This window comes from Barbatula barbatula (genome assembly GCF_947034865.1).
Source record: "Barbatula barbatula genome assembly, chromosome: 13".
NCBI classification, from domain to species: Eukaryota; Metazoa; Chordata; class Actinopteri; order Cypriniformes; family Nemacheilidae; genus Barbatula; species Barbatula barbatula.
Window position 1 is genome coordinate 19,110,384 of NC_136776.1, and position 21,182 is coordinate 19,131,565.

A 21,182-nucleotide genomic window follows, 5' to 3' on the forward strand; every position below is an offset into this window, starting at 1 on the left:
GATGATAAAATACATATTGTGTCGAGTTTTTCTTTTATCACTGTGTGATCGGTTGAGGCATGTTTAGTCAACCACTGGTGACATAACCTGAAAAAAATTATGTTTTTAAACTTTAAAAACACAACTTTTCTGTTTTTAGAATAATGTGCATTCGCTTTAAGACTAGAAGTTTAGATATCAAGTTTACTTCAAACTTACTATTTTAACTATTACTACTAAAAAACAATCTTTGTAATATTAGTAGAAAGCATTTAGCATTCCTTTATAAAAAAAAACCTAACCTAACATCTCATTTTATATTCCTATTTGAGTATTTTAAGTAAAGTTATTAGTAAGACTAAATAAAAAATTGAAGTTCTACAGCAGACGAACGACCTCAGATTCTGCGATGGAATGAGATCTTTAGGGATTCTGGGATTTTGAACTGTGCGTCGCTGGCTGGTGCTGGCGGCTGATAAGGGAAGGTGACGGGGAAAACCCGCCTGACATCCAGCAGAAGCTGTGGTGGTTGCCCTTCAGACCACCCCTGGGAAACCCCACATAGAAAACGACATTATCACCCTCAGCAAAACTACATAAAATCCCTTGCTATGATTCTTATACTTTAAACAGATCACATTGGCATAAGGTCTTTTCAACTTACCTGTACTATACGAATGAAATTAAGTGTCACCCTTTCTTCAGTATCACTCTGAGGAGTATACAGGCTCAAAATCTTCACGATCTAAAGTAAATGGCACATGTTAAGAATATTCAAAAAACCTAAATATTTTAATTGAATATGTTGTATAGTATCAACCGCACCTGCTGGTTGGTCAGTGCGTTGCATGTTTTGACCATGGCTTGTCCATCAGCTTCAGTCCTTTTGCCCATTTGAAGAAGCTGAGCCACTTGTATCAAGGGTTCAAGAGAAGTCACAGCACCCCCTGTCTGTAGTGAACGACTCCGCCGCCACTCCTCCAGCAAACTCACATTATACCTGAGAGAAATAGAAAAGTATTTATAGTTTATAGTATATAAATACTACTGTTAACTCCCTTTCCAATGTATATAAATCAACAAAAATACATACAAAATATGTTGCCTTATTGTATAGAATATTTTTCTTAAAATGCGTATATTGCATTGTGTATATTGCAAATTTGGATTGCTGCGAAGCAGCTTTAAAGTAAAAATTTTAGAACAAAGAGTAATGACATACAGAAAGACAGGACAATTACACATACGTAAATATACATACAAGAATTTAAATAAATAAAAACAAACATGAATGTTAATAAAACAAAGTTTACAAGGATCATAACTCCAACCATAAATTATAGGCCGCTTTGCAAAATGTAAACACTGGTCCAGAAGCACTTCCGCTTTCATTTTTTAAATCGTACATAAATAAATCTTAAAGCTACTTGTTTAACATTTCGATTCAGTTATAAATGTTCTGTTGGTTGTATTTTCAGTAAAAAACTGAAAGAGAAAGTTCTTCTGGACCAGAGTGGTACTAAAAATGAATTTCAAGATCTAATTTACGTTGCCAGATGCGGCTGGCAACGTAAACGGGCGTCACCATGACAACCACTAGAAGACTAGCAGACAGAGTTAGAATGGCAGCTGTCAGTTTGAAAACCTTGTCTGAAGAGGTTTTCGTACATTTTGGACAGTGAGGCTCAATTTGCCATGAAGGGATGTATAAAAGGTTTTAAAAACAAGATTAATTTGGAAAATAATCTTAGCAGTGTGTTTGAAAAAGTTATCATTATAATAACTTTTATTTTTATAAACAAAAGCATTGGGGACACTGTTGAATTCCGTGTTTGGGGGTCGTCTGACAAACTCTCTGCGACCCCTAGACCCAAAAAGATCAATCAGTCCACAAAATATTGCGGCATTTCTCTGTTTAGGCCATGACCATGGTTACATGGACAATAATAACATGATATTACAGTTTTTCTCCATTGGTTTGGCTCATTTCTTGAAACAGAAATTACATTCTCAAAATTCTAAGATAATTTGGCAAAACAGCCTTACAGTTCAGCACAACACTATAGCTCACTTGCAAAAGCTAGCATCTCTCCCAAAACTGTTCACTCATGCTTCAAAACTAAATTCCTTTTCTATATAAATAGTCAGTGCCACGAAAATGACAAAGATCCTTTTCAATTGCTTTGTCTCATTTCTTGAAACAGACCGGACGTTCTCAACACTCTTAATGCGATTGCCAAAATAGTGTGGATGGTTCAGCACAACACCATGGTTTACCTGCAAAAGCTCATACCTCTCCCAAAACAGTTCACTCATGTGTCAAAACTAAATTTCTGTCTCATTTAAACAGTCAGTGCCCCCAAAATGCTTTGTCCCTTTGGCATTGTGTAAGCACTGCAAGTCAGAATGTTTAGATGTTTTGTCACTGTGGCAGAGGACCATTGAAACATCCCTCATGTCCACCTTTCAGTCTTAGCCCCGTCCTTCATTGACAATGGTTACTGTACTGTCATGTTGTAGGTGAGGCCCTACAAGACCTCGCTCATTTTCAGGGATCAAATCAAAATGAAGGCGGTCCAAGAAAAGAAGGAGCTTCTGTGTATTGTATGGACCAGGACTGGGGATGTGAGTGGCCACACCATTCTCAGATATGGCAGCACGCATAGTTATATTGCCCCACTCGCTGGCCTGGGACATCCACCGTGGCCCTGTGGACAATAATATTACGACCACGTCTTCGGCCCTTGGCCAGGTTGAAGCCAGATTCCTCCACAAACACGAGGATGTGAGGGGTCTCCTTTCCTTCCAATGCCATTATTCTCTACAATAGCGGAAAAAAAGAAAACATAAAATCAGTCATACTGAAGAGTCATACACTACAGTTACAGTCAATTACATAGGAATGTTCTATGTTCTCCACTAGTTCAATTTACTACTGGCCACTATTCCTATGGTTCCAAACCTGGGGTACATGTACCCCTATGCAGAGGTACTACAGGGGGTATTTGACAGAAAGGGGAGGGGGGAAATCATCAACGATTAGGCTTACTGAAATGTAAATCAAATATTTTCATACCTGGATACACAAATCACGTAAAGTGGATACTGAAGCGAAAAAAGTTTGGGTACCACTGCTTTGGATCACCAGTAACTGACTTACATGTACATACTGGTACAGCAGCTCTTTCACTCTAGCGGAGTTTCTCTCAAATGATACCCTTCATTGTCATCTGATGCTTCTTCAATATACGGTCTATTGTGGAGATGCTTATAGAGTTGACATTTTGGAATATGGCATTGTCTTGTAGGATTGCAGCGCGGATCTGTCTCATTGTGATGGCATTATTTGCCATCGCCATGTTACAGATCTCTTGTTCTTGTTGTTCATTGAGAAGTTTTTCTCTGCCACCCGTGCAAAGTTGTCGTGGAAAACTGTGTTTTTCCAATGTTTTTCTTGTCATTTTTAGTATCATAACATACCATTGAGGTAAGATATTACTGTAGGCCTATCACACACACACACTCACACACTAAATGAGTAGGTAAATGTGTAAATATATATTTCATGCTCTATACACAGTGTCCTACTACATACCTGTTTTCCCTACGAAAGGTTTGGATGATGGAGGAGACTGTAGAGCGAGGCCATTGTGAGGCCATGGTTGATAACATGGTCTATAATTGTGGCCCAAATTTCATCCTGGACAGCATGGTTTCTTCGTGCTCCTCTGCCTCTTCCCCCTATTCCACCAACAGGCACCCTTACTACTCCTCTTCCTCCTCTTCCTCCTCGAGCACGCAGTTGCCCTTGTTCATTTACTTGGCCAGGTGCCTCCATGTTCAGAAATTGTTCTGGTCCTGCATGGTCAAGCTCTTAACATACATGTTTGGCAGCATTTACAGTCATGGACAGCACCTGTCAGGTAACTAAACATACATAATTTGTCATCTGAGATGTGTGAAACTCTTCCTTCGTTAGTCAAGTTCTAGTTTCACCTGACTGTCAATTGCTGTAATAAATTTATAAAATGTTCCAAGGGATTCATATATGGTATTCATGGTATTATGGTCTTGACTAATTTTGACAATTGAACAGACTATTGTGCGTGTGATGACTTATACAATGAAATGACGCTGAAACGTTTTGGAGCGAACCACCATTAGACTGATAATCAACAATCAGTTTAGATCAACAAGATCAATTCACTTGGAAATTGTGCTAAATGTAGGCTAACTGTACTTAATCATTTGCAAAGATGTAGTGAGACATTGAGACATGTACTTAGACATTTGCAATTTGATCAAATGAATGAGAAATTCAATTCTGTTGTAAACAATTGCCAAGTTGTTTGGAGGTTTGTCCATGTTGTTTTGAGAATGTAATATCTGTTTCAAGAAATGAGCCAAACCAATAGAGAAAAACAGAGCTTTTTGATCATCTTAAATTTATAATCGTAGTCCCAAATCGAATAAAAACAGGTACTTCTAATTTAGTCGCATTGTCGATGCGCGCAAACCTTAATCGCACTATTATCGGCACGTAGGAACTTTCACGGCACTTTGTGACAGGTTACACACACGCACGGCAGTGTACAACATGAATGTCATGACTTTTGGGTCTCTTGGTTTTCTATTACTCACCCACTAGTAAAATATTTGCCATACAGAAATATAATTTTACCAAAAACAGTGACTGATCTGGTTAGAGATGTTTAAAAATATCTCAAATGTCTCCAACTAACGTTTATCCAGTGAATCTTGGCCATTTCCAGCACTGGTTATAAAAATATCCCAATATTCATAGAAAAGCATCATGACTGCATGTGTTGGCCATTTATAGATGTACATCCACATTCAAAACAATTACACGAAACTATACTCTGTATAATAAAAAGTGGTTGAACAGTGTTTAGTCAAGTAAACGACAAACGTAATAAAAATTATAGACACGATAAATAGACCATTTGTGTTTTTCAGACAATTACATTTTTAGTTGTAATACAATTTCTAGACGCCATCTATGTATTTGTTCTATGTGAGAAAACTGTGGACAACATTTGTTAAACTATCGTAACAATATAAAAATTTAACTAAATTTAATTACATAAGATATATCATTTAACATTTGCTCTTTATTCGTCGATTCTTTAATATTTTAGACAAAAAGACACAACAAGTCTAGACTCTTACTTTGACAGGAGCGTTATAAAGAATTCAGGGGGACTTTTATTCTGATATGAGTAATGTGACGCGCAGGCTCCGTTCTCCGACCGTACGCACACGTGTTTACGGAAAGAGTTTTACAGTAAATTCCGATTTTATAATCATCTTCTGTTAACTGACATTATGTTTGATCGGTAAAAAACCTGTCATGTTTACGTTACCGTCTACAAGAAATCAATGAGGTAGGTGGATTCTAAACAATTTGAGAAATATAACTAACCTGCTTTAACGTTACCAGGTTTTAACTTAAAAAAATATTTTTAAATTATAACACATATTTTTTATGAAGATAATAGGGACCCCCAGAAACACGCAGTCCTAAGTATTTAGCAAGAAGCTACGTTAAGAAAAAATGCCCAAATCTGTAAAGAAGCAAGCCAGGATGGAAGAACAGAGCTCAGGCGATGAAGATGATGCTTTAGAGATGGAGAAGAACTTTGCTTTGCTCAGTCAAAGGGGTGCGATGCTGACGTCACGAGAGGACGAAGAAGAGTACTTCGAGGATGAAGATGAGGAAGATGGACCAGGAGAGGAAGGAGACGAAGACGATGCTGCGGAGGAAGGAGATGACGAAGAGGTGTCAGGAAGTGATGAAGATAAGTTAGATGGCGCTCCTGGAGAAGCCTTTAAAGAAGAAGGAAGCACCAACATGAAATCACATACAAAGGGGGATATTAAAATAGGTAAATACCCGTGACAGAGTTATGATCATTTAATAATGGATGCATTTTACAGAATTGTTTATCTTTTTATCAACTTTGAGTGCATTTAAAGTACATCGCTGCTGTCCTTCTGAAACTGGTATCTCCATATTTAGTGATTTTTATTTTTTGCAAACCCATGTGTTTTGGATATGCACTTTGAATAACAGTGTCTGCCAAATGCAAGTAAAATAAATATCCTCTTTCTCCTATCTGTGTGTTTATCAGACTTATCAAGCATGTCGTTTGAAGAAATCATGAAGCTACAGAATAAAGTTGGAACCAAGGCGTACCAAAAAATCGCTTATGGTGCCACAAAACAGAAGGAGCAGAACACGGAGCCCAAGAAAAAACTGAACAGACACAAGTATGTAGGATTGTTTAAACTTTGAAGTGTAATTTAAATGTGTTTATTAATCTTTGATCACTTTTTTTATCCATCTTGAATGATAAAACGAGTTCACACGGGTTTGATAGTTGTTCTGTATAACAGCATTTGTTTTTTCTCTCAGACCTCAGGAGATTTCTGCAAAGAAACGCGTGCCTTTCATCAGACAAGTGGTTCCTGTCAAAAAAAATGTATGTTTAAAAAATAGGTGAAGTAAAATCTTGGTTTTTTGATGTCCATATTTGTGCTTTTCATTGAGTACTTCCTACAGAATGCTGGTTTACACCCAAACCTTCAGGTTATTGTTATGTAAAGTTTTTGAATTGCATTGTTTTTGTTGATTTTTTTCTTCCAGATTTCAAGAGACCCCCGATTTGATGACCTCTCAGGGGAATACAAGCCTGAAGTTTTTCACAAGACATACAAATTCATCGGCGATCTCAGAGAACAAGAAATGCAGGTTTGCTAAAGTCTGTTACATTTGTTTGATTCCTTTTTGACTTCCATTTTATTTGCGTTCTTATGCTCACAGTTGGTGAGAAAAAAGCTAAAGAAAGCTAAATCTGAGGACAAAAAGGAAGAACTGAAAGCTTTACTTAAGAGACTGGTAAGTTGGACGTAAAACTACAGCTAATCATTTGTGAAATATACATTATCAAAATACTGCCGTGAAAGCATATCCATATGATGCTTGTGCATGTATACAACAGCAAAACCAGCAGAGAGCTCGGCAGAGGCAAGAAAATGAGAGAGAGAAGGAACTTCAGTTAAAGAAGAAACTGAGAGAAATGGTTGGCGAGGGACACAAGCCCTTCTTCCTGAAGAAATGCAAGTCCATCCATCTTTAACTTTTAAAAAAACATTGTATTAGTTCCCAGTTCTAACGTGCTTTTAGTTCACAAAGAGTTGATGGAAAAATATACTCATTTTATATTTTAATGTGATTTGATTTTAGCCGACAAGAAGAAGATGGAATTGGCGGAGAAATACAGCGAACTGAAGAAAAGCGGCAAACTGGAGAACTTCTTGAGCAAGAAGAGAAAACGTAACGCCACCAAAGACCGCCGGAAGCTGCCCAATCAGCACAAGGCGCAATGAACACGGACCAATCACGGATCTGCCTGCATTGATCATTTATCTCTGTATGAAACAATGGACACGAGCATCTACTGGAAATTTATTCTTGCATATTCTTGTTGCAGCTATTCTTGCAAATCACTGACTGGATGATTTTAAAGTTGGTGTGAATTTTAATTTTCATTTCTACATGCAGATACACAGAACTGGTCATTTTGTCAAGTTTGATGTTTCACGTAACTTCTGTATTTTGTTGTTCACTTAATTAAAATGTACACCGTGAAACATGCTTAGTTTGGCACATCTCCTTTCCTACCACTAGATGGAGCCGTTGGTTCTTCCAAAATATCTTGCATAAGGCCACTGTCTCGGACACCCTTTGATTTTCAAACAAGCCGAACTTATTATGCAGAAAAATCAACTATCTGAACTGCCACTGAATGACGTTAATCCGTTCTGTGACCTCGAGGGCACTAGACATTAAAACCCGTTTCAGATGCCGATATTTGTCTGGGGGATGAGTCAACCCGCCGTCTTATCTACCCCTTTCAAGATCCAAAAATATTTTCCCTTTCGTCTAAATCGTGACCCATTTAAACACAGTCTGTTTTGGGCTGAGCCTGTTTGTGGTGAGTCCAAGGTTTTGCTTGATAATTAAGAGACGCATAGTGCTGTGCTTCAAAGATACAAACGCTTCCTCACGGTTTATTCTTTAAATGTCTATTTGTAGAAAAGGTCACCTAAACCTCGTAGTCAGGGCACAAACACTTCTTTCAAGCTTTAAACCCCAATTAATCATTTAATTACGTTCTCGGGTACCGGCTCTGCCATACATCTCCCTAACCTGCTCTTCCTTATGCGATGAGAGTCTCCCACATGCAGTCTGCACATTTAAACAGGGTCTTTTTTTAAAGCAGGTCACTCCAGTTAAGATTTGTACACATTCGGTGTTTGCAACCGCTCGCACTGAATACAGAACGATGGATTAGTAGCCTTCCTTAACTTCAGGTTTCTTGTCAGAATCATTCCGTCAGTTAATCCTTATCTTTGGGTCATCCAGGGCTTGTTGAAATCTCATCTCTAGAATCTAAAGCAAACGTCCTCCTTTTATCTCCAATACGTCTAGCAATACCCAGTTGTATTTTCAGTGCTAATGACAAAGAATTCGAAGCGTTGACTAAAAGGACAAATGTAGCGTTTGTCATGTTGCCCACTGGACCACCCAATGGACCGGTGTCATTACTGGAAACCTTAAGGGAACGTTAAATGGTTAACGCTATTGCAACCATTATTTTCAATCAACAAGCAGGCTATTGCTTAGCTATTAGAATAGATGGGAAAAGGTAACCAAGGCAACCCAAGATTCCTTCCAGATAGACACATAGAGCCAATTTAGAAAGATTCTTTAAATTATATTATTTTATTACAGGACATCTGCACATTATCCATCCTAACCCCGCTTATCTTTTTCAGGGTCATTTGAGGGTGGGAGCACAGCATCTTGGACAATAGACAGGACCAAACTGAACTTATAAAATGAAAATATTTTACAATGTGGCAATTTTGTATGACTTTGTACAATGAATCATACAAGGACGTAGGATTTATTTAAAAAAGCAAAAACGAACGTCCACACCTTACACACAAATATCAGAAGATTGTATGGATGAATTGTTTTAACATTATTTCGGGGGGATAGTTCACCCAAAAATTATTTCATCATTTACTCACCCACATGTCATTACAAAGCTGTATGACTTTCTTTTTCTGCAGAACACAAACAGAAGATATTTTGAAGAACATTGGTAACCAAATAACATTGACCCCCCCATTGACTTCCGCTGACACAAAGTCAGTGTGACATTTTTCCAAATATCTACTTTGTGACTGAAAACAGAAGGTTGTAAATGACAGATGATGATGACTTAATTGTTAATTTTCTAACCTTTTCATTGAAATGACTTGCAAAGCCAATTTGATTGTAATTAACATTTAAAGGGGGCGATTTTTTTCTCCTTTGTATGAGATTGTGAGATTGTGTTGGCAAAATACACCCTGGACAGATGGCCTAGCCCAGATCTTTATAATCTCCACCACAAATAGTTCATCAAGTAGACATTTCAACACCTTAAGACTCGCTATAAAATTTGTTAAATACTTCTTATGAATTGCATTCGACCAGCCCTGTTTTTAAACTGCCTTCTTGAAGACTAAGAAAACGGTGGGTCGCCTTGCCAAGATCCAGCAATCCATTTCAGAGATGGCCTGCTGGGAAATCTCCCGCTAAATGAGGAGGGAACGGTCTGTCTGACAGGCGCTGACTCTGCGACAGCCCCGTGATGTCCCCTGACACATAACCATAGTCCAATCCGTAATGACATTAGCCAACTGAGTGCTGAGAACTAAACCGCTGTTTGAATCGAATTACACCAGCGCACCGTTTCTCAGTACCAGCAGATTATCCGTCTGATGGACTGCATGGGCCAGACTGTGTCAGGATTTTAAAGATGCTGCACTTTTTCCTCACCAAGGCCACGGATTTGTGGATGGCCATGAGGCGTGAATTTTACAAACGAGGTGGCCAAAGGGAAACAAGGTCACGTTTAGGTATGGGACAGGGTGCGGGAGAGATCGATGACGTTTCGGTTTAGCTTCCAACCGCATGGATCTGAACTCGGGAGCAAAGAGGGCGTCCCGTAGGCAATGAATGTAGAATGAAAAACAGATATTTTAGGCAGAAACTGTTGAAGGTTAAAAAGCTTTTGGTTTAATCAGTTGAATGCCATTTGCGGTGGTTTTTCAAAGGTCTAAATTTGCATAGCAACACTTTTGCCCTGAGAGCAACACAACACAGAGAAATACAAATACATATACATGCCAATACAGGCATTACAATGTTTTTACCATGAAACTAACTCACACGTATACACATTAATGTCGATTTATGAAACAATCTTGATTTTAAGGTTTTAAATGGGAAGACAGTGTATAGATGAATGAATGAATGAATGAATGAATGAATGAATGAATGGATGGATGGATGGATGGATGGATGTTGTTACCAAACAACATTGACTTTCAGATGAACACAAAATCAGACATTTCTAAAATACTTGTTCCACTGAAGATGTCATATACAGGTTTTGAATGAGATGAGGATGAATAAAAGATGACAGAATTTTTATTTTTGATTGAACTATCCCTTTAAAGTAATTTGAGTTTATCATAATGAAATCACAATAAACTCAATTTACTTAGCTCATACTAAAGTTTTATCAGTTTTGAGTTCATTTGGTTAAAATTTTCTGCTAAAATAAAGAAATTTAGGGTTTGTTGTTTACGATAAAACAGTACACATCTTTCACAGTTCGTCTGCTGTTGTCTTTATCAAAATGCATCCAAATCATATATTTTACTTGTTAAATATCCTCAGCAAGGGTGTGAAGCAAAAGAGCTTGCGAATGCGTTTTAATGTTTATTTTCACTTTACTGTCGTTGACGTGTGTGATTTTAGTGTCACTACTCGCAGACGAAATTGCCAAGACTGTATTGAAACCTAAATGACTGTTTTCAAACTAACCCATTGCCCTCTTTTGTCATGTCCTGGGTTTGCTAATGGTTATGCCGCTAATGGTGATGGCGTCGACATGTCGGATGCTTAAAACTAACAAGGAAATGTTTTAAAGTGAAAGAAGTGTCTTATAGTCTTTGAGGGAACCTGACTACAAATAATTCACTCATCTGAGTTTCATACTGCAAAAGCTTTAAAAGTTTGAAGGATTCTCGCAAACGTCTTATTAAACTTCATCCTTCAAGGAAATTATTTTCAAGATTTAAGAAAGGAACCTTTTCTCTTTTTGAGAGATTGGTTTGATTAATATAGTCAAAGGTGTGAAATTGAATTTTACACTTACAGAAGACTGACAAAGACATGTTGCATGATGGGTTATGACATCGATTAAATTGCTGCAGCAATCAAACCAAAAGAGAACGTTGTGGCCATTTCAGCATATATATTTTTTGCATATCAGAGTTTTGGGGATTTACTGTTCACAAAAACAAACCAGAACCAGATAGCCTATAGATATTGAACATCTTTTTATTCCACCGCAGACTGACCTCAACTGTCCAACTCAAGGAAATCCATCTTGAACATCACCCAATTACAAAAAAAGTCGAAACACAGTCAATATAAGTTCAATGATTCTTGGACTCGCCTCTAAGACTTCACTTCTCCAGATTAGAAATGGCAGGTAACAGAGTTTGTATCTAATAGATTTGATTTGTGTGAAAGTCGATACAGCCTTTACAGTGACGCATTTGACAGATGCTTTCATCCAAAGAGACTTACATTGCATTGTACAATACATTTGTTTCTGACAATTTGCAAACCCCTGGGATCGAACTCATGACTTTGGCGTTGCTAGCGTGCTCTAACCACTGAGCCACAGACAACAAATGGTGTCTGATCCCTTTAAAAAGCTCCTCGCTCCTTGTTGTCAGGGTTTATTATGACAGATACGTGTAAAATGCATCTTATGCACAAAGACAAGAGGGGGGGTTAAAAGGCCCTCGCGAGAAGCGCTTCTGACAGCGTAAACAACTCTGCAGCAGACTTTGAGGTTGTTGTTTTTTATAGCTGCTCTTTCGGCGTTCTCGTAGGAAAGGAACAACTGATTCGCTTTTCATTACGTTGCTAAACAAATCAGTTTACCCCGACCTGTCCCACTTTGATTAAAATTTCATTTTGTGTTTTGTACCTAGAGAAAAGTCTTATCTCTTCTGGAAAAAAACACCTTTCAAATGTGTGAAATGATTTCTTGCAGTTTGGCGTTCAAAGGCGTGTTTTTTGCACTCTTGTACTCTGAAATATTTATTTAATCAAGCACATGAAACATGTAAATGAGATGGTAAGAATAAAATGTAACGGTGTGTTGAATTTTAATGTGTTTTATTGTATTATATTAAAAGCTATTTAAACGTTTTAAAAGAGAAATTAATGTCAATGACCAATGAATGTTTGAATTCAAGTGTTGTACAATGGCAAGCAAAACATGACTAAAAATTTAATTTTGGAATAAAAAATATTGAAATACTATAAAATAAATATATTAAACACCAACATATTAAGCAAAATTGTTAAGCCACTCACCATGAACTTACACAAATGTTATAATGACTTGAGAATGAGAGATATTTTCTTATAAAGCACATGGTACCAGATGAGTCCTTGGTCTTTATCTGAAATAAAACGTAAACGTTTGTTGAAATATGCTTTTCAAACCATACGCAACATTGAAAGAAAGCCATTTCTTAGTTTACTGTTGACTTTGCTTTAAGTCTGCATTAGGTTTCTTTCTAAAGCATCAGAACACAAAGTATCACCTGTGGCTCACATTGCCATGGAAACCGGCTCACGTGCGAGGTAGCAATGACAACCGTCTCAGTGTTGCAATGGTGCTCTTAGATGAACTTCCAACATCTTCGTGCCTGGAAACTGAGAAAGAAAAAACAGATGAGACATTCGAGAACGAATTAAAATTCTGGTGGACTTGAAAAAATCTTGACTCGCGGCTTCACAAATTCTCACCAAAATGTATCCAAAAGTGACTTATAGTATGTTACAAACTATACATTTTATTAGTGTGTGTGTTTGTCGAAAAAAAAAAAGAGCCCAAGTCACAAAATTGCAGCTGGCGTCTTGCGTATATGACACATGGTCCCGTGTTGAGTTGTGGACGCTGAGGTGGATCTGAATACATTGTTAGGCTAATTGAAGCAAAAAACACAAGATCCCTGTAGTTCAGAGCCCGGAGCGCAAATACGCAATCCCATAATTCAAGAATCCAACTGCAGGGCCAGCAGATAATGATGTGTCCAATTAAACACAACTGAGCCTGTTCCAGTGCGACTTCGAGACAAATGTGCTGAAATGCCAGGTTCCTCCAAAAGCAGCTTAATTGCCACCCACGGCTTCTGACCACAGGTGCCAAAAGCTGAATCATAGCGGAGTGAAGCGCGTTAAAGCTTTTCTACAGGTCGCGAGTTAAGGCTCATACGCAATAACATCGATGTTGGACTGAGTCGAGGACCTGGAGAAGTCCAGATGGAGGTTTTTATACAGCACATTTTCATTTATGCAGATTTGGCAGATGGTGTCATCCAAAGTGACTTGAATTCAAAATACATTTGTATAAGTAGATGCGTTCAAAAGGGATCAAACCCGCGACCTTTGCTTCAGGAACACAAAAGATGTATATTTAAAAAAAGTGTTGTATTGGGTTATCTGGTTATGGGAGTGGATTGTGGCTAATAATAATGGATTCTATTTTCATTTCTTTTTCACCACATCGGATTGTATGCCTTCAGGACATTTGAAAAACGATCATATTTAATGATGATTTTGTAGCCTTTTGAAGCTCGAGAAGACACATCACAATCAACTCCCGTTGTGACAAGTAAACATTTTAAAGATTGAAAAATGAACAAAAATCTTCATCTTGGTGCCAAAGATACAAAAGCCGTGTGTTTAAATGACATAAAGGTAAACTATTGCTTTCATTTCAGATATTTTGCTGAACACATACATTTCTAAGCGACCTCTTAAAAAATCGTTCTGAAACGATCTTTCTGGATGATTGTATTTTGCCATAAATCATTATTATTAGTCACCCTTTATGTTTGTCAATGGGTTTTACTTAAAAGGTATAACAAATTGCATGTCAACTTTGAAAACGCAGTATTTGATCATTTAAAAAGTACAGTGTATTTTCCATTGCCTGAAAAACTGTGAATTTGGACATACAAGGTTTCAGAAGCACAGCAATTAAATACTACACTATTTGAATAAATATTCATATAGTTGTTGTTTGTAATATCATGCTCAACGTGCAACTCTGTTATGTAATATCACCCCTTATTTACTTCACTCATATTAATGCTATAAATTATTGATTTAAATATTAGTTTTCTACAGTAAATTCAAGTTCAAGTGCTGCATTTTAGCATTTCACATTCATTATTTACAGTATTTGGACCTTATACAAATGCCCTGGGTCTGTTAATAGTGAAAAAAAAACATTAATCTAGTCCAGAATGTAAAACGTGTTGTCAAAAACCTGATCATGATCAAAGACGAAGATATTTTGAGAGAGACACCATGCTGAGAAGTAATAGGAACTGATCGGTAAAGTAAGAGCGCTTATGGTTATCCTTAAATTTGTCTAGTTAATTTCAACAGAAAATCTGGCTGGTCCCATCATATATTGCTTTTTGAACATATCCCTAAAATACATGGTTGTTTAAACTTGAACTTGTTTTCACCAATTTGTCCCTTTTCAACTTTTGTGGCAAATAAATGCAAATGAAAACAACATTTACATTTTATATGGGAAAAATGTTGACAAAATGAAACAAAAAACAATCATTTAACTTACAAGTAGCTACAAATAGTAAATTCAGAAAAAGCTAAATAATCCCTATTGCATCTGGAAGACGTCTATTTAATGTATGCATTTACATCTGCAAGACATTTGTTTTAATGTTTGCTCACCCGCAATATGTCTCCGAGCTGTCTGCTGTCAGATGTCATATAGACATCTAGAAGATGTCTGTAAGATGTTTATGATTTAGAATGGATGTACACTGCTCTTTCTAAGACGTTTGTACATAGCAGATGTCTTCCAGACCTCCAGATCTTTATCAAACATTTCACAGACGGACATGTGCAATCTGGGTAGCTGCATCTATAAAAACAACAGTGTCGTTCTGGATCTATATCAATGCTCTTGATCACCTCTCGCCCAATCAGATTCAAGAACCGCTACTGCTGCATAGCATTAATCAATTAAAATACCAACCCAACACATTTAAACGTACACTTCCTGCCGTGTCCGCATCCAGCATAACCAGGAAGAATATTTTCTATCCCGTCCTCAATTTCTAATTTGACTTTCATGCCTCCCACAGGATGAATTTATCAACTGTGCGTAAGTACGAAACCGCATTGGAGCACAGCCGGCAGCGGCCCGGCATCCTCGCAGACCATTTTTTCAGTTTTACCCCACATTAGAACTGACTGACAGATAATCCCCAGCTACAAGAGTGGCCTCCATTTTCTTGGCAAATAGCGGCGGGCTCGCACCACCCTCTGTCCAAAATAACCTCTCACACAATTTTCTTCCTGTAATTGCACTATTATCACCGCGGTGCGAGGACTTTCATAGTTCAACATTGTCAGGGGGCTTTCTACGGTCAGCCAGGAATTGCTTATTGAGCCATTTAGCCAGGGCTGGTCGTGGTTTGATGTTTTTGTTATCAGTGCTCGGCCAATAATCCAGCTAATGAAGCTGATGTGAATAAATTGTTCCCAAAATTGACGGTACTCATTTTGTCATTTCTACTTAGCCTCACAGCTCTCGTGCTGCATTCCATTGGAAGTCGGACGTTGGATAATTCCGACTTGATAACTTACACTTTCATTCAACTACATAGAGCTGATAGGAATTTTACTTTTAATAAGGAGTTTGATTTACGGGCAGTGGAAATGTCAACCTTAGTTTTGAACAAAGATTTTTACCATACTGATCATACCGTTGTCAATATTTGGTTATATAACACAAAACCGTGTGTTATTTTTTTGTCACATCTATAACTTATGAATTGTTAGCATTTATAGAAAACTCGTCCATGCCCCGATAGCACACAAACATCTGGCAGACGTCTACATGACTGTCAATTGTCTGCATTTACATCTGCGATATCGCTCGGCGAGGTCTGCTGTCAGATGTCATATAGACATCTAGAGGATGACTGTAAGATGTTTATGATTTAGAATGGATGTATGCTCTGAGAATTTATATTTCAAGTTGTGACTGAAAAGTTCTCATCCATAACGCTGGAATTGCCCAAATATACAATATTGGTACAGTAAATGCCACATTAACAAGACGCCGCAGTTCTGTCAGGTTTATTTGTTGATGGGAAATATGTTGTTTTTTGTGACCTTAGCAAGCAATTTAAAAGACCATAAATCATCCCCCATTCAAGTAGATAAGACTTGGTTCTGTATGAGTGAAAATGATGCCAGGAGACGTTGCAAATACGGCCTCTGAGTGCAATGACTTTCCTCAAAGGGATTTTGGAACACACTGTAATTAGTTTGGTAAAAAAACAAAGCCTTAACCCTTTCATTTCTCGGTTATCTGCATAGCCTGTATATCATGCATATTAAAGGAACCACATAAGGAAAGCTGTGTTGTAGTTGCAAAGAGGCAAAAGATGATGATATTCATCGAATGCACGGATCGTATACATCAAACAAGATGGATTTCTGTATCAAGTTACAGAGATCTTCTACAGATTCATAACATTCAAGTGATTTTATTACAACTATGAAATGGTTATTAAAACTGTTTGGTCGAATCTCACAAAAGCAGGTCATTTTTTCCCTCGACATCAAACAAAATTTCCCAACAAATTAGTTTTTTTCTGGCGTGATACTTTCGTGAGAATTAATTACACTTCACAAGTTCTCATTACTGTAATGTGCCTGTTTTTTACAGCAATTCTTATTTTATCCATTGCAGTAATTATTTAAGGGACAGTTCACGCAAAAATGAAAATTCTGTCATGAATTACTCACTCTCTAGTTGTTCCCGATCTGTATAAATGTCTTTGTTTGGTTGAACGCAATGAAAGATATTTGGAAGAATGTTAGCAACTGACATTTCCGGGGCATCATTGACTACCGTGGTAGAAACAATGAAAACGGTGTAGTCAAAGGTGCCCCAGAACATTTTGCTTGCCTGAATTCCTCAAAATATCTTCTTAAGTGTACAAGTGGAACAATATATGCAATAGTCTTTCCTGCTATGTTAGTCAATAATGTCCCGGAAATGTCATTTTCCAAATATCTTTGTGTTCTTTGTCAGAACAAAGAAATGAATACAGGTTTGGAAGAATTTGAGGATGAGTAAATCATGACAGTTTTCATTATTGGGTGAACTGTCACTTTAACAACAACGCAGTGACGAAAGAAACATTTTAAACCATCAAATTAAATGCAAAAAAACATCATATCACTTGAGATGTCATTAGAGAAATGAGAAACATGTCAAATGTGTTTGCCGTGAGCTTTATTCTTTTCGAGACATATCTTTGTGCAATATTTAGATAAGGCTTTAATCTAACAGTAGCCATAGCAACGTGCTAAAAATATAGCTCCAGGTATACTTTGTCTTAAAACACGTCTTTCAATTCAACTCAGGCAAACATCTGCTTATTATTGTTGAAATACGGAACTGCAAATAGTAGCAGTTGAGGCTCTCTGAGATTCGCAGCGGATAAAATGATATGAATGAGAAAATAACTTTTCTGAACTTATCGTTTGATTTTGACAACTTTATTCACTGAGCTGTTCTCACTCCAGTTTTGTCGAAGAGAAAGACTGCCTTTATCATCATGTGGCCAAGGGGAGATTAAAGTTCATCCCGAACTTCAGAGACTTGAAAGTGCGATGAGACTCAATAACACCATCTGGATTTGTGTCACGCTTTGAGGAAGTCTTTGCTTTTAGCGCACTGTAGTAACTTTTCTCCAAGAAAAGAACAAAGAATGTTTTTTTAAAAAGATGAAACATTTGTGACTTGCTCGCCTGAGTGAAACTCACCAGGTGGTTGCAATGGCATGGCCATAGGGTCAATTAGATGCTGTGAGTGGTTTTGAGCACGCTGTCGAGCTGTTGCTAGGGTGTCTCAATAAGCATCTTTGACACTGGAGGTACCAATCATGTTGCTATACGCCAAAAGGAAAAACTCAGAAGCCCAAGCAATAGTCCTGCAATTCCAATGGTTGCCTGAGCAAAACACCACCAGAAAAAGTAAAAACAGCAAGAAAGGGACAGCAATAAAAAACAGTTTGGGATAAAAACAAAAACAGGTTTAATGACAAAATATCGTCTGTCTGAATCTCATAAAACATCAAAACAGAACACATGAGCCGTACATCCATTGAATATAAAACATTACGTTTTTTAACAGGTTGAGTAAATTGAAAGGCGTTTCTGCCAGGTTGTCTCAAACACATAATTTCACCACTTTCACCTGATAAAATATATGCATGAAGAAACATGATGAAAACACATTTTTAACAGCTACGGGAAGAACAGAAAAGAAACTATTCACAGTAATCCGTGATTGTACAATCGTAGGGTCAGTGAGTTCCTCTGAAGTGTGATTTCTCCAAATTAATTCCTGCCACTCGACAACTAATGGTTTTCCGTTTCATCTGCCGTGAATTTTAGTTTTATTCTGAAGATTGTATGGACCCCATGACAAATGTGTTTCTCGTCTCACCAAACAAACGTTTATCTCACTAACATACATTAGGAGTAGGTCGCTTTGGGTATTGCCCAGTCAGACTTTTCCTGTCATGTGTCTTCAAATTCAGGTTCTTCTGGAAGCGTAGTGAGATCTTGTATGATGACCTTCGGTGTTGTCATGGTCACCGGTAAGGGCATCAGTACTGGCACCGCCCCTCTTGAACTTTGTGGCGCCGCATCCCTTTGCAATTCTGGTGCAAGTGCGGCCGCCGGTGCTTCCTGCAGATGTCTCCGGTACTGCACAAAGCTGCACGTCTTCAAAACAATTGCTAGGACGTTCTTCCCCATGAGTATCCCAGATGCTCGTACGTCCCTATAAAACACCATATTTCCACCTCGTATAAACAACGTAATAATGTTAATAGCCGCTAAACTGAGAATGGGATACAGCAACATCTTGTGCGGCACAATGTTCACCCCCTGCATGCTAATTTCGCTCAGCGACACGCAAGGAAGTATGAGCAACAGTATGTAGCAGTAGAAAAATGTAAGACCTTCTACCCATAGGGGGAGCCCTTTCCTCTGCGGCTCCCATAGGCTGGCTTGAATATCCAAAATGTCCAGAAGATCCACCACGACCCAGAACAACCGACTCCTCAGCTCCTCTCTCTTCTTGATGGGCCGGACGTATTCCATGTGGTCGATGGCAGCCAGCGTGACGTAAAGACCTGGCACGAAAACAGAAAGCAGCACCGTTAAAGCCTTGCTGGAGAGGGCATCCGCCCTGTCGCCTTCCGCCTTGTAGTTCTGGTAGATGAAGTAGACCTTGATCTCCAGCACGAAGACGTAGAAGAACCAAAGGATCATGGCGTAGCCGCGTTTAGCCGTTCGCACCTCCGCGCCCACCCAGACAGCTATGTATCGGAGGACGATGAGGAAACAAACGTCCCCCACCAGCACCATGATGCAGACACCTACTTTCCTCGGACCCTGATTTTGCTCCACTAGGTAGGCGTCAAGTAGCGCCATGCTGCTCATGATCAGCACACACGAAAGGCAAACGTGTGGCTTGTTGGACGGGGGAGGCGGGACCATACTGAAGCAGAGACAAGATAAGCAACTGATTGTTCAATCAAACGGGATAGATGATTTGGAGATCCATAAGAGCAAGCACCAGAATGCTATAGAGTGACCCCAGGGACCAATTATGATTCGCTATGGTCAACGCAACACTCAATATGTCAAATTGTTTTCGTTAAGGACAAGACGCTCTTCGAAACAAGAAGAAATGAAAGAAGAGGGAAAACATCAGCCTGAAGCAAACACTGTAATCCACAGGATATACTTTGTGGTAGCACACGTCAAACCTGGTGCCGCTGTCAGTCACGATCAACAGAGAAATTTTTTCTCTTTTAACTCAATCCCGCGGTTTTCCTAGTGAACACCGACAGACTTTGCATACTGATAACGGCTCCTTCATTTTCCGTTAATCGTTAATTGCATCATTCACAGATTTTAATATTTCAGATCCTCAGGTCTGTAAGCAGAGCCGTCGGCTGTTATTTTCTCCCAAGGAGTCGTACGGCACAGTGTGTCAGATGTGAGTGGCTGTGATAAATTTCTCATTTGACGCCAGAAGTGAAATTGCAGGTCCCAGCAGTTTTCCTCTTCAGATTGGCAGGGACAAGACTACAGCTGACACGGTTCTTCAACGTGCTCCAACACAGATTTTGAGATGTAATCCGCGTGTCTCTGTCTACACCTGAAAACTGCAGTGAAATGTCTCAAAATCCCACAAGTCCTAAACCCAATCCATCTGCTGTCGTCTCCCTAAGAAAAAAGCAAATTGGCAGAGGTTAACATGACATAGAACGGCAAGTATTTTTAAGTAGTTTATCAACAAAAAAATGACCCCTTTTCTGAAAGATCACAGGCACCTGCTTCTTAATAAAATCACTCTCACCTCATCTCCATCTCGACGTCGAAGCCAAAGAAGTCAATAAGTTTCCGCCTCCCGTCCGAAATCTTCACAGGAATATTCTTGACAGCAAACACCCCTCAGATCGTTCTCATTTCATCCCGGTTTCCTCTGAAACTCCACAGCAATGTGATGCGTGCAGCCTGTGGCTTTCCAGTGTAGCCTGTTCGGATCGTAACCGCCTCCTACATTTTTTCTCTTTCTCTCTCTCTCTCTCTCTCTCTCTCTCTCTCTCTCTCTCTCTCTCTCTCTTTCTCTCTCTCGCTCGCTCCCCTTCACTTATGCGCAGTCAGATGGATGTCAAAGAGGGACGCTTGGCAACAGCTACGGATAAAGATTGTGTGAAGCTCTCATTTGATCTTCTCGGCGCTGTCACAACTTGTAATGTCTTTCCAGATGCCTACATATCAGGCTCTATATACAGTAGCTCTCTTAGGAATTCTCTTTATATTTGTCCGGACATTGGGTTTATCAGAAGTTCTGCTTTCCATTCTGAGCAGCAGAGTGCTAGGGGTC

General features: G+C 38.6%; 2 protein-coding genes across 3 annotated transcripts; one reads left to right on the forward strand and one right to left on the reverse strand.

Annotated features, from left to right (window-relative positions):
* Positions 1–5,179: 5,179 nt before the first annotated feature.
* On the forward strand, positions 5,180–7,657 carry rrp36 (ribosomal RNA processing 36). 2 transcript variants are annotated; one of them, XM_079470771.1, is made up of 8 exons: positions 5,180–5,384; positions 5,492–5,885; positions 6,132–6,270; positions 6,416–6,482; positions 6,647–6,751; positions 6,824–6,898; positions 7,002–7,119; positions 7,247–7,657. In XM_079470771.1, exons 2-8 carry the CDS (start codon positions 5,555–5,557, stop codon positions 7,387–7,389), a joined length of 978 nt encoding a protein of 325 aa, XP_079326897.1. In that variant the 5' UTR covers positions 5,180–5,384; positions 5,492–5,554; the 3' UTR covers positions 7,390–7,657. The 2 variants fall into 2 exon arrangements, with proteins under 2 accessions (XP_079326897.1, XP_079326898.1); XM_079470772.1 differs by having other exon boundaries at positions 5,216–5,384; positions 5,499–5,885.
* A 10,630-nt stretch (positions 7,658–18,287) lies between these two features.
* Positions 18,288–21,182, reverse strand: tmem264 (transmembrane protein 264). Its single transcript, XM_079470759.1, has 2 exons — positions 20,652–21,182; positions 18,288–20,518 (listed from the first exon to the last, which is right to left on the reverse strand). The coding sequence occupies exon 2, from the start codon at positions 19,781–19,783 to the stop codon at positions 18,797–18,799; it is 987 nt and encodes a 328-aa protein (XP_079326885.1). The 5' UTR covers positions 19,784–20,518; positions 20,652–21,182; the 3' UTR covers positions 18,288–18,796.